The 14,261-nt window shown below is 37.1% G+C and overlaps 1 protein-coding gene across 1 annotated transcript; it reads right to left on the reverse strand.

The window, feature by feature from the left end:
• Positions 1-9,540: 9,540 nt before the first annotated feature.
• On the reverse strand, positions 9,541-13,853 carry LOC21399859 (bark storage protein A). Its single transcript, XM_010111902.2, has 6 exons — positions 13,602-13,853; positions 13,311-13,378; positions 11,882-12,037; positions 10,938-11,144; positions 10,084-10,263; positions 9,541-9,720 (listed from the first exon to the last, which is right to left on the reverse strand). The coding sequence occupies exons 1-6, from the start codon at positions 13,819-13,821 to the stop codon at positions 9,541-9,543; spliced, it is 1,011 nt and encodes a 336-aa protein (XP_010110204.1). The 5' UTR covers positions 13,822-13,853.
• Between the last annotated feature and the right edge of the window lie 408 nt (positions 13,854-14,261).

Consider the following 14,261-nt stretch of genomic DNA (forward strand, 5'->3'; position numbering starts at 1 on the left):
TTGAAGCTACCATCAGGGCGAGGGTAAGGCGCTCCATCTCGCTGTACCTTGACTCGGCGTCGAGAAGCCTTTTGCTCACGTAGTAGATTGGCAGCTGCACCCTCTCTTCTTCTCTTACTAATACGAAACTTACGGTGTGTTGGGATACTGAAAGGTATAGGCTGAGTTCTTCGTCGACGTTCGGTTTTGAAAGTATTGGGGGCTTGCCCAGATGTTCCTTCAACTTCTGGAAGGCCTCTTCGCATTGGGGTGTCCATTCAAAATGCTTGCTTCCCTTCAAAGCATCGAAGAAGGGGATGCATTTATCGGTTGCTTTTGATATAAACCTATTTAAGGCAGCGACACATCCTGTCAATCTCTGCACCTCCTTCGGCTTCGTTGAGGACCGCATATCTTGTAGGGCCTTGATCTTCTCGGGATTAGCTTCAATCCCTCGGTTACTGACCATAAAATCGAGGAATTTTCCCGACCCAACTCCAAAGGTGCATTTTTGGGGATTAAGTTTCATGCGGTATTTTCTTAGTACGCCAAACATTTCCCATAGATGGTTGACGTGACGGCTGGCCTTAGTGCTTTTTACTAGCATATCGTCAACGTAGACCTCCATTGTCTTGCCGAGTTGTTGGGCAAACATTTTATTTACAAGCCTCTGGTAGGTAGCCCATGCATTCTTCAGGCCGAAAGGCATTACTTTGTAGCAGTAGAGGCCTCTGTCGGTTATGAAGGATGTGTGCTCCTCGTTGGCTAGATGCATGGGGATTTGGTTGTATCCGGAGTAAGCGTCCATAAAGCTCAGCATCTCATGCCCCGCCGTGGCGTCGACCATTTGGTCTATGCGAGGGAGTGGAAAACCATCCTTGGGGCAGGCTTTATTGAGATCACTGACGTCGATGCATGTTCTCTAATCTCCGTTGGGCTTGGTCACTAGAACGGGATTTGATACCCATCAAGGATAATGAGACTCCCTGATGAACCTATTATTAATCAGCTTGTCGACCTCTTCTCTCAGCCCCTCATACCTCTCGAGGTTCATCGGTCGACGCTTTTATCTTTTGGGTGGATATGAGGGGTCGACGTTCAGGGAGTGACATATTACTCCGGAGTCGATTCTTTCCATGTCAGAATGATTCCAGGCGAAGACATCTAGGTTCTTCCTGAGGAAGTCTTCGATCTCATCTTTGAGTGATGGGGCTAAGCCTGAGCCCACTTTTAGTACTTTGGCAGACTCGCCTTCACCAACTCAGACTTCCACCAACTGTTCCACAGGTCGAGACCACATGACTTCCTCCTGGATCCGGGGATCTATATCCTCAACGAGGCATTGGTGAACCATCATTGTTTCCTATCTCCCTGGTTGGTCATATCCGCGCAGGGCGTCAGAGTACGCAACCCTAGCTTCATACTGGTTGCTTTTCATTTCCCCCACGCCATTCGGGGTGGGGAACTTGACCTTTTGGTGATAAATGGAGGTTATTGCTCTTAACGCTTGGAGGGTTGGCCTCCCGATTACCGCATTGTACTGGGAGCTTCCCTTTATGACCATGAAATTGGCCATTGTGGTTGCCTGTTGGGGCTTTTCACCGGCGATTATGGGTAGGCGGATGGTCCCTTAAGGGATGACGGAGTCGCCTGTGGAGCCATACAGCGGCCTGGAGGTTTTCTCCAATTACTCCTTCTGGATCCCCATTTTTCCAAGCAATCGGAATATAGGAGGTCCACCGAGCTCCCATTGTCCACCAGGATTCTGCACACGGTATGGTTTCCTATCATGGCTTCCACCACCAAGGCATCGTTGTGGGGAAAATGAACCCCACACACGTCATCCTCGTTAAAAGCCACATCAGTGTGGCTGTACCTTGGAATTTTTACGACGGAGACGCTCTAGAATCGCTCCTGATAAACCCCCCTGGCCTCGTAGGCGTAATCCTTTTGAGACCTCCTCGAGTCCCCTCCTATGTAGGGACCGCCGAGGACAGTCCTTATGACGCCGACGGGTTCACGGTCCTCTGGGCGCTGGTTCTCCTCTCGGCGTCGACCATCATTCTGCCCACCATGGCCGTCATTTCAGGGCCTTCGTTCGGCCCTGAATTCCTGCAACCTTTCTTCGCGGATCAGTCTTTCGATCTCGTCTTTGAGGTCGGTACAATCGTTGGTGTGGTGGCCGACATCGCCATGAAACCTACAGAATTTCTTCTGGTTCATTCGGCTGGGTCTAACTTCATCGCCTCCGGTCGCAGCAAGTTCCCGTGACCGACTTGGTTGAAAACCTCCTCAACTCCCACCGTTAACTCATGGTAGGAATCGTACTTTTGGAACAGCCGAGGTCTTCGGGTGTCCTCTTGCCTTGGCTTTTTGGCCTCCGGAGCGCTCGTCGTTGCGGCGGGCTGCTTGTCTCTGTTTCCTCCGCCTCGACGCTTCTTCCTATCCTGCTTCGTAGGCGCTGACCCCTATTCGGTTCCTTTGTTCTTGTTGGTCCGGTGCTCGGGGTCGTTCGCGTCTGCCTCTTCGACGTTGATGTACCCCTGCGCTCGCGCCAGAAATTCTCTGTAGCTGGTTGGAGGTTTTCAGTTTAGCTCTCTTTTGAACGGGGTTATTTTCCTCATGCTAGATAAGGCCCCCATCAAAGCTTCTCTGTCTGTTATGTCCATTGTGGTGGCGACAGCCTGCCCATACCTTGCGAGCTATTCCCTCAATGATTCGTTTGGCTTTTGATATATCGTTGTCAGATTCTGCTTTGGGGGGATGTATTTTTTTACCCCTATGAATTGGAGGGAAAATGCTTCCTTCAGCTCATCCCAGCTCGAGATAAAGTTTGGCCTCAGCGTTCGGAACCATCTCCGCGCAGAATCCGTCAAATGGTTTCGAAAGGCTCGGCACATGATCTCCTCGGTGTAACCGTGTAAAAGCATGTGCTCGGTGTATATCTCCAGATGGTCGTCGGGATCTCCTCGCCCATCATATGGCGGGATTGACGGCGACCTATATTTATCGGAAAGAGGGGGTGCCATTACTTCTTCGGTAAATGGATGGTCATGGGTGCGACTGGGGGTGATATCAACGTTTACCACCTCAGCCACACGACCTATATTCTTTTTTAGGCCCGCCACGTCCCCTGTCAGTTTTTGCTCTAGGCTGGCCATACGTTAAATGATGGCGCGCGCTTCCTCTGTCGAAATGGCCGAGCCGGCTACTCTTGATGCTTCCGCCCTCTGAACGTTGGGTCCGCCTCGGGCCTGGCCGCCTGCCTGCACTGAGCCTGAGTCTCCTGGCGGGTTTCCACCTGGATTCTGAGGTAGTACCTCGGGGTTTCCAGGACCTCTCAGTACCCGATCCTCGGGAGCTCGGAGCCCGGCGGCCCCCAAACGGCTGCCGGGGGATTAGGAAGGCCGAGGCCTAGGAGGGCCCCAGCGATTCTCACTATCTCCGGTTCCCTCTTAGACAGGTGGGTAGTCGCCATGGTTTGGATCTCCTGTCATGGCGGGTCCCTGCGGCATCGGAGCATCTTCTAATGGTGGCATGGAGTTCTTTCCATCTAAGCGTTCTACCACGGTCATCAGCCCACGTACTAGCTCGGTTAGAGTGGTCAGTTGGGCCTGCATCTGCATCGGATCCGGCTGTGGCGCGTCTGGAGGGGGAACTTCATGTCCAATCGGGCGTAGATCTCCTTCCATCCCGCTATTCCCTGGATGGGCGGCGGCTTGTTGCTATGTTGTTAGGGGTCGAACGCTTTCGGTCCCCAGCGGAGTCGCCAATTGTTGACGGTCGAATTTCGCCAACAAAAAATAGGCCGGGTTACCTCTGGGTTTCCCGTTGGATTACCGGCCGGGTATATATATTTTGACGCGTCAAGAAATGGTGAATTATTTGTATGTGAGGATCTATTGAAAGCCCCTAAGATATTAATGACACAAGGGAATTTATAGTGGTTCACTCTATAAATTTCAGAGCTACATCCACTGTAATCTTGTATTTCTTTATCATTGGGTAAGATACAGTTTACAATGTATTTTCTTAGCTTGCGTTTTTTCCTGAACCCCTTCCTCGTTGGGGGTCCTTCACCTTATATACTGGGGCTTCCTTCGCTCGGGAGGTTTCTCTCACAGCTAGAAGCACTCAAGTGCTCTCCTTTGGTAGGCCCAGACGTAGCCCACTAATTTGTACTGTTCATCCAACTGTTTAGTCTTCTATTACGGCTCTGTGCTTCCCCGTAATACTTCCCTGTCCCCTGTGGGGGCAGTCTGACAACTCGTAATTAATGCTCGCAGACCACCTCCACTTGTGCACGCAACCCGTAATGTCCCCTAAAGGACGTTTCCCTCATCGCCAGTACTTCTTAGCCCAACCGCCTTCTTTGGTGGCAATTTCCTGCGATCGAGAGATCTTCATCCTATTGCGTCGACGGCGCAATTGGTCGGCGCCACAATGGGTCGTCGTCTTGACTTAGACGTCGTCCCGGAGCCTTCGCGGAGGACTAAGAGGAGCTCACAAGCGTCGAGGGTCTTCAAGCGTCGAGGGTTGCTTGCTTGGTGAGGGTTGATTAAGGTCACGTGTCGCGGCATACTTCGCCCACGCGTCTGCCATATTTTCCCACACAACATATGGTATATTATGTAATGAATGTTTTTTTTTTTCCTAATTTAGTATGTGAAATAATGATAAAAATAAATTTTAAGGGGTCCCAAAAATAAGGAGTATGCCCTTATTTAATATAGAGAAATTGTAATAAATAGTAGTGTTACTTTTGTAAGTAAATAAATAGTTACTTCAATTAGTTAGTAAATAGAAGATTTTTACAGATTTAAATTTATTTTTCCTATTTTACCCTCATTTTTAATTACAATACCGAAACCCTAAAAAATCCCCAAAATTCGAATCCTAAATTGTTGTACAATTTTATTCTCTCTCTCGCTCACCCTCTCATTTTCTCTCTCCTCACGCCTCTTCTGAGTCCGCTGGCCTTTCTCTCTCCTAACTCACCTCTTTCTCTTTCCTTGCTCGAAATAGAGGATCGCGAAGCTACGGCGAAGATCGCAAAGCCCTCTGGTTTTATGGTTGTCTGGAAGTCGCAATTCTTCTCGTCGTTCGTTGCATGGTTTTCCAGCTTTCAGAGAATATAACAGTGACAACGACACGGAGGGCATGGGTGGATCTGAGTCGTTGTTCATGATTCTACGGAGAGAGAAGAGAAAGGAGATGCAGGGTATTTCTAGAATTAAAACATTTTTGGTGTCAAATATGCTATAATTTTTTATTCTTTTAAAGTTCTGCTATAAATTTTAACTGTCTCATGCTAATATGCCATTCTGCTATAAATTTTAACTGTCTCACGCTAATATGCCATTCACCTCAATCTCCCTTTGGTATATTATGATGGACATGCCTAAGGTACGTCCCCATTAGTAACGGTTTTTTTTTTTTTTTTTTTGTACTTTGCAATTTGCATGTTTCTCAATATTAATTAAAAATTTTAATATGGTAAATAACGTTTCAATACAAAGAATTTTCTTTAATTGTGTCTCTACAAAGTAAATAAATATGCAAATAATTCAACTTATCATTTATGTTGGACTTGAATCTGTATAAGTCAACTTATCACGTACTAACAATGTTCTATTTGTTATAAATATTAATAAATACATGCAAGATATAACTATTTTCCAAACTAAAAAAATGATAGCATAAGATATTTACAAAACATTGTAAACTTATACGTAAGTTTTGAAATTTATTTCAAATAAAAGTATGGTCGTACAAAAATCAACAATTTCAATTTAGGTAAAATGATGGTTTAAAAAAAATTGAAGAAAAAGATGCATCTTCCCTATTATGAATAACATAGATATGTAATGAAGGGTCTGTTAGTTTACCAATCCATCCTAAAAACTTAAGCTGTTAGGAGGTGAACAAACAATAGTTTAATACTTTAACACTCCCCCTCACGTGTGGGCTGGACAATGGGCAATCGTGTGGGTAAATTAATTAGAAAGCCCAACACGTGAATATTTAAGCCTGGGTAAATTAATTAGAAAGCCCAACACGTGAATATTTAAGCCCGAGATATATTAAAGACCCAACATATGATGACAATTTAAATGGGGATAAAGAGTGTAATTACGGGAGTTTGAACTCATGACCTCCCGCTCTGATATCATGTTCGTTTACCAATTCATCCCAAAAGCTTAAGCTGTTAACAGGTGAGCCAACAATAGTTTAATACTTTAACAGGGTCTAGAGATTCACAAGTTGAATTATTTATCAAAGTAAGAAAAGTACTAAATGAGGTGTTTAATGGAAAATTTAATGAAAAAGTATTTTTAGGAGAAACAATAAAAAAACAAAAGATTTGAAAAGAACAAGCTAGTACTAAAGTAAGAGTATGTAAGCAAAAGTGGAAGAACAATTTCTTAGCATGCAAGCAAGAAGTTGAAGAACTAAAAAAAAAAATGCAACACTAATCCACACTTCTATATAAATCCATAGATAAAATAGGGTTTCAAAAATAAGGAGTTTACCCTTGTTTAGTATATAAAATAGGATCTTTCTCTGATAAGCTGAATTTTTACTATTGAATCTAGTTAAAATTACATTATATTACAAAAATATATAGAACAAACATGTTTTCAATTCAGATGTAATGACTAAAAACATAATCTTTTCAGTAGTTTATTTTTCAATGCCTATTAGAGAAATTTTCTATATAATAATGTTAAGTGATCTTTGTACACACAACTATAACTTGCACTCTATTAAGGTTAAAATGTCACTGTAAAGGGCTAAGATCAATGCGAATACTGGAGCAAGGCCTGAAATCTTTTGAGCATTTTAGTCATGTTACATTAAAATTAACAAACTAAAGTTAAAGAAGTGTTGGCATGAAATGTTTTAAGCAAAAGAATATCATTGTTAAAGGTGCAAGTGAAGTTCTCCTTATCTAACAGGGTACATGTTTTCTCTATATTCCTTTTCATCAATATTGCTAGTTCTTAAACGTGAAATTTAATACAATTGCATCAAAAAAACATTTTAAAACTAATAGATTCAAATGATGGAATAGCTAAAACAGAATCTTATAGATGTAACTCTTTTTCATACCTTGGTGTAAAAGATTTATTTATTGAGAGTTTTTCTAATAGGTTTTAAAAAAATTAAGTACTGATAATTCTCTGTTTTTGTCACCCTAATCCCACTTAAAATTGGTGACATTCCTCCCTTTTTTGTATTAAAAGAAAAAAATATATGTTTTTAACCGTTAGAACTTCATCTCGGGGCTAGAACTTCCTGTAAGTTTTCTTGTAGAGAAAAAGAGCAATTTTGTCGTCACTAAAGATATTTTAGTGACCATATCTTGTTGTCGCTAAGAAGTTGTCATCGAATCACACACACTTAGGTCTCGTTCATTTCGCTGATTCGAGTTTAGAATTCGAGTTTTTCTACAGTAAAAAGCTCTCACAAACAATCACATCTAACTTTTTTGCTACAGTAAAAAGCTCTCACATAAAATCACATCTCAACTCGAATTAAAAACTCGAATCAGCGAACTAAACGGGCCCTTAAAGCACACAAATGTTTAACAAGGTTCAATCTTAACATTTTACATCCTCGGCGAAAATCACCCCAACTTCCTCAAGCTTCACTAATGGAGAATTAGACCCTCCAACCTCATAAACAGAACTCTTCGGCCGTTCGTTTCACTTCTTGAGTTGATAATTTGAATTAAAAAGTAAATTTATATGAGAAAAATACTATAATAAAAAATTAAATCTGAAGTTTTATAAAAAAAAAAAATACTATAATAAAAATGTGAGTTATAATTCAAACTAAACAAAACCAACGGCCTTTGTATACAAAAAGACGAATGTGGCCGTTACTAACTAACCAACCCAATTACGGGGCCGGCTCAAGACAATAGGAGGCCTTAGGCAAAAATTTTAGATTAAGCATATAAATATTGGAGAAAGAGGGAAATAGACCAAGACTTAAGATGAATTAAAATTAATAGATCAATAATTTACATAAGTTAATAAATAGACTAAATTACTATTTTCGTCCATAATTTGTCTGGTTATGAACCATAACTTGACAAGTTATTGTCCATAATTCACGGTTTTTATACATAACTTCTCTGGCTATGAACCATAACTTAATAAGTTTGTTCATAACTTATCTGGTTATGAACCATAACTTGACAAGTTATGGTCTATTAATTTTCATAACTAAAAGTTGGCCTATATACTTTCTTAAGCTTTTCATATTGGCCTATTTTCTACTATTTCCCTATAAAATATCTAATAGCAATTGAAAAAGATATTTAGTTTTTTCACAATTAAATGTTCTACACATAATTTTATTTTTGCTAAGAACTATGCATAAAATTATTCTTCTAAGTTAACTTCTTCGACTCTAAAACTTTTTTTAAATAAGAGTATGGAATAAATCTTTCATTGAATAATATATTTGCAAACCTATTTATTTAAGGACTCCAGAGAGATTTGAGAAGTACGTGCATTTACATATAGATGCAAATAAAAATTATTTTGAAGATAATAAGGTTGGAGTTTTGTCAAAATTTTGAGAGAAAGCTTTAGAAAATAAGTATATTGGAGTAGAGAGGCTGTAACGGAGTGTAAAAATGTTATACCATTATCTTTGAAAAAAAAAATTCCTTTTTTTCCCTTAAACAACGTAAGAATAGATTGAAAAACTAGAAGTAAATTCAACATTAAAATAGTTTAAAACTTTTTTAGATATTTAATAGTCAAAAAGCAAATATCTTTTTTTTTAATGAAATTCTCGTACTATTTTGTAGTCAGCTTTAACTAAAAGAAAAAAAAAATTGAAAGTTGCTGAACAAAAACAACCAATTGATAAAAAAAATTTCGGACTGAAAAGAGGCCTAATTATTGAGAACTAATAGATGTTTATTACCATACATTAAGGGTCCGTTTAGTTCGCTGATTCGAGTTGAGATGTGACTTTATGTGAGAGTTTTTTACTGTAGTAAAAAAATTAGATGTGATTATTTCTGAAAGTTTTTTACTGTAACAAAACTCGAATTCTAAATTCGAATCGGTAAAATGAATATGACCTGATATATGCAATCATGCTTACATGCATGCACTTCTTTTATATATAATTTAGAAAATTAACATATATAAAACAAGTCCCTTCTTTTTATGTATGAATATTAGTGAGAGAGAACAACTTATATGATTAGAAATTAGAATATCCCAACTATATTGAATTCCTCTAGGAGCTCTGTCCCACATCAATTAGCCCCCACTAACAATTTTGTTAATAAAGAAAAAAGCATACAAAGTCTCAAGAAGGGAAAAGCAAACAAGACAACAAAAAAAGAAATCGATGCTAGACAAAAGAACTATTCAAAGTGAATATATAGCTGATAAAACATGATAGCTGACATAATTTAGAGTTAATATAAACAAACTTGAAATAAGTTTAACAATAGTTGTCTTAATCACAAGTGCGTGAACATGAATTGCATCATCTAAAATATATATGAACGAGTTTTTAATGGTTTGTTCAAATATAATGACGATTCCTCTGAGCAGGTAGTTCCTTCAAAAGCTGAATAACGGAATTGGCAGTATTGAGAGCTGCAAGAGATCCAAATGTACCAATTGCGCTCTCTCCCTCTTGTTTCCCAGCTATGTCTGATAGCCCTCTAATTACAATTACTGGGAAGCCATTTGACAAGCTTGTCTGACAAATTCAGTTACATTCTTATAAGATACTGTGCTCTATATACATAATATATATATATATATACACATAATCTATATACACATATATATACATATATATATATATATAAGTCTGGCACTTGCATTAGTCATGCATGTATAACTTTTTTGTATATGTAGTTTTCAATTTGTTTTCTTGTAACATTCAATAGAAATAGCCATACACTCATAAAAGAAGTTACACATATGAGCGAACTATATCACACATACATATGGAAAAAGGTTACATTTTCCTGACTCTACGATTGCCGGATTTAAAAACTATGCCTATATATATGTAACTGAAAAAGAGGATTTATAAATAAGTAGCTAAAAAACTTACCATAACTACAGCCGAACTCTCCATGTCCGTGGAAGAAACCTTAAAAGTGTTGAAAAGGAAGTCCCTGTAGGCTGCATTGTCCACAAAAATGTCGGACGTTGAGCCCTTGAGGCCCACAACCAGCTTGGGCTTCCCTTGGAGACATAAACTAGAATTCACACATTGTTGTAGTTCAATTCCCTGAAATAATACAAATTTCAAGTTGTAATTCAATCAAGAGAATATGCAGCGCCAGATCAGCATTCTACTGCACTAGGATTTTTTTCTCACCATTATTTTCAAGTTCCTAAGATCAGAACCGAAAATATTGGCTTCATTCATTTTGCTAGTTTGAGTTTTCAACAGAGAAAACATTATAACATAAAAGTTTAAATTTGAATTTTTTGAGAAAAACACTGAAACAAAAACTTAAATTATAATTTGAAGTAAAAAAATGAACAGTCATTATATACATACATGTGACAGTACAAACACATTTAATCTTCTCTCACTATTATTCACTATAAGAACTGTTCTTTTTCTAACCGGTAGGAATTGGTTAGATTATCTTTTTATCAACTCTTTAATTTATGATTAAAAATATTTTTATGTCACGCGCTTCAAATTAATACAACAACTAAAATAACAGTTTCCACGAAGACAGTTCCTAAAGTAAAACTTCCCATAAAAATATAAAATATTTGTTCAGTAGTTCTCAATCCAAAATAACATAAAAGTTTTTGGAACCGCAAAAATCTCACACTATTGTCTTTATCAATTTTGTTATATTTATTGTTTATTTCCCATCAACTTCATAAAGAAAAAGTAATTATAATAAAGTTAGAGAAAATCTTTACAAGTGGGGTATTTCTAACCTCAAGTTTGGAAGCAACATGAAGCCAATCTTGATTAACCTGTGCCCAAACCAAGGTCTGGGCAGTATTTGGTTCCCCAGAATTGGAGTATAATTGCTCAAAATTGAAACCAATGTGTCCCAATAAATTGTCTCCAGCTTTTGGTGAATTATAGTTTTTCACGTCCAAGCCTGCAATATCAGCAGTATCCACGGTCCCATTTGGGTTCTGCCAGTAAAAGTCAAATTAAGGCTACAAATCATTTAAAGCTCTATACTTTAATAATTAAGATATAAATAATAAATTCTTCAAAATGTAATGTATAAAAATTAAGAAATTATTTGATCGTAAACGAACACATATTATTTACTAATAATGCTTTGAACCATCAAATTTTTTATCGGAAACTTCTAGCGGTACTAACTTCACAGTTACCTTTAATTGTAATAAGATTAATAATAAATCATCAGATTTAAATTTAATCCTGCCAAAATTCATACTGCTTAATTTGAGTCTAACCATATATATTAAAACACTTTTATACTCCCCTCAAGTATTTTCCACCACAAATATATAAAAGCTCTTAAATTGTTAGATTATGTTATTTGACATTTGTCCCCTAAAGTTCTAGGAATTTGTCAACTTGTCCCTTAAAACTTTTATTTTTGACAATTTGCCTATCAACTTGCAAAACAGTTACAATGTATTTCATTTTACCCATTTCGCTCTAATCTTTATCAGATTTAAAAGTTGAAGAATTGAGAAATTTGTATTATGGTTCGAATTGAGATGTTAAAATTTTTAGTAATTTAACATAATCATCATTAAAATGGGGCTCATTGTAATTGTTTAGCAAGTTTGTGAGGCAAAATGTCAAAAATAGTAGCTTGTTGGTAAGTTGTCAAAATGTTCTGAATGCCAAAAAAAAAGTAGCTCATTGAATTAGGAAGGTGATGATCACTTACCAACCAATCCCAAATGCCAGTATTTACAAACTCTTTAGGAATGGTGACATCGCCAATGGACATGGAGTTGTTGATATTGCCAGCTATACCGAAATGGACAATCCCAGAAATGCGAAACAAATCCAGCATTTGTTGTGTTGTAGCAGCAGCATTGATCTGGTCATTGAGGCAATCATACCATGCATACATAAATTACCTTCATGAACGTGGAGAAAAGGATAAACTTTAACAACTTTTATGTTCTTTTTTTTAATATATATATATATATATATATATTAAAAGGAAGTTTTACCGGTAAATTTAGAAAAATGAACTACGGGTAATTTTTTATTCCGACCATCGTAGTTGTATCAAAAACTGTTTATTTTACATAATTTTTTAATATGATGTGATTTTAATTAAAATTAACGATTTAAAATAAGAAATTATCTGTAGTTTTTTTTTTTTTTTTAAATCTATGAGAGAAACTATCATATTAAAAAAAATAAAAAATTTCAGAGTTTTTTACACAGTTTCTTAACTTTTTTTTAAAAAATTTCTTTAGATCAAAATATCATGGTGAAGTTTAAAAACTTCCAAGAGGAAAAAAAGATGGCATTAATCAATTAATTTCCAGCAGACACATACGTGTAATCTTGTATTTGCCAGTTGCTATAACCATGCTATATTATTATATCGTCATGAGCATCTCGAGAACATTGTAGTTGGACTTGAATGATTATTGACCAAATAATATTATATTTTCGCATGTGGTGGGCCAGAAGTCTTTAAAATGTAAATAAAAAAAATAAAAAATAAAAACCAGGCTGGTCATATGGTGGCCTTTGTATGTATTGGAACATAATTAGTAAATTTCATATTTATAAATAAATAGAACATCACTTTTTTTTTTAGCCGGCCCTGGAGAGAAGCGATAAAAGGAGAAAAGGAGAGAGTGAGTAGGTTGGAATTCTGAGACCGCTTCTAGACGCATTATCGGGTTTTTGACTCTGAAATTTAGTTCTTGAATTCGTCTCGTCGTTGTCATCTACTTGATAGTGGCAGTGTGTGGAGTGGTGCTTTTATTAAAACGAATTTGACACGTTTTAAAAGTGAGGTGCCGTTTGTTAAGGTTATTGTCTTCAACATATTCACCAAATAGTGGCAGTGTGTGTGTAAAATTATATATATTGAAAAAATCTCATCAGTTTACTCATTATCAGTAATATACAACTATTTATGAAAGTAAATGAATATGTAACTTTTCAATGCCTCAATGATTATAGATTATTTTTTCTATCGGTTGTTACCAATAAAATTATAAAAAGAAATACATATCTTATTTAGATTTGAGGATTCGGTGTTTTATATGACTCGTTAAAGCCTGCTATATATATATAGAAAGAGAAAAATAAAGAAAAGCTAAGATCATGTAAATATTTGGACTTACCAATCCAACCCCGCATTTAACATATATGACTCTTTTATCAAGAACTTTTCCGACCCGAAATCGCCTACCTGCAAAGCTTAAAAAATTCCTTTTCCCTTATTACAAGGGAATAAAACAAAATTCTAAGGAAAGACATAAAATATCTTCCAATATTTCACATCAAATTTATGGTTATAAAGCCATTATATTTCTCTCTTATTTTACGGGATGCACATTAATATGACATAGAAATTTACAATGTTATATATGTAAAGAGAAAATAAAGAAATGCTAAAAGTTTAAATTTAGTACCTGAAAAATCGAGAAAAGGGTCATTAGGGTCAGGCTTGAAAGCCCCAGTGGAAAAGAAGGCGTTTTCTTCGGTTGGATATACAGTTATAAGGCCAATATATGGTCCTTTACGATTTACTTTTTTCAGAAGATGATATCTTGACCCTTTGCAGGATGGAACACAAAATGCATAACCAAGTAGTTGAGAGAACAAAATCGCCAAACCTAACCATTTCGCCATTTTTTCTCTCCAAGCTATTATTATATGCAACTTGTTTGCAATGAGCTCGCCTGATGATCTCCGAATATATATATATATATATATACACACACACGTGTGTGTGTGTGTATAATCTTGGTCAACTGCACATTTAACATGTTCTATCTTTATAGACCATAGCAATATAATATATTGAGTATATAATTGATTTTAATGCTTTACCTAGCTATTGTCGCGCCTAACTGACATATAGTAAGTAATTCCTAATTTCCTAGTCGGTGGATTTTAATATTTCACATCTTAACACACACACACACACACACACACACACAAAAAGTTACAATTTATTGAGATTTGAGACTAATTGAGGGATTGATTCTTCTGAATTTTTGTCAAACTGATATTTTACGACCTGAATTGTTTAATCAGGTACAAAATTATTCTCGTGTAGTATTTGTACA

Source organism: Morus notabilis, unplaced genomic scaffold (assembly GCF_000414095.1).
Source record: "Morus notabilis unplaced genomic scaffold, ASM41409v2 Scaffold112, whole genome shotgun sequence".
NCBI classification, from domain to species: domain Eukaryota; kingdom Viridiplantae; phylum Streptophyta; class Magnoliopsida; order Rosales; family Moraceae; genus Morus; species Morus notabilis.

What these genes read in the sequence shown, in the direction of transcription:
- LOC21399859 (XM_010111902.2), bottom strand. Translation starts at nt 13,821, where the DNA reads ATGGCGAAATGGTTAGGTTTGGCGATTTTGTTCTCTCAACTACTTGGT. An exon ending in ATGTTGCTTCCAAACTTGAG is followed by an intron (nt 10,264 to 10,937) that starts GTTAGAAATACC and finishes GTATTATTTCAG; the next exon opens with GGAATTGAACTACAACAATG. An exon ending in AGAGTTCGGCTGTAGTTATG is followed by an intron (nt 9,721 to 10,083) that starts GTAAGTTTTTTA and finishes TGAATTTGTCAG; the next exon opens with ACAAGCTTGTCAAATGGCTT.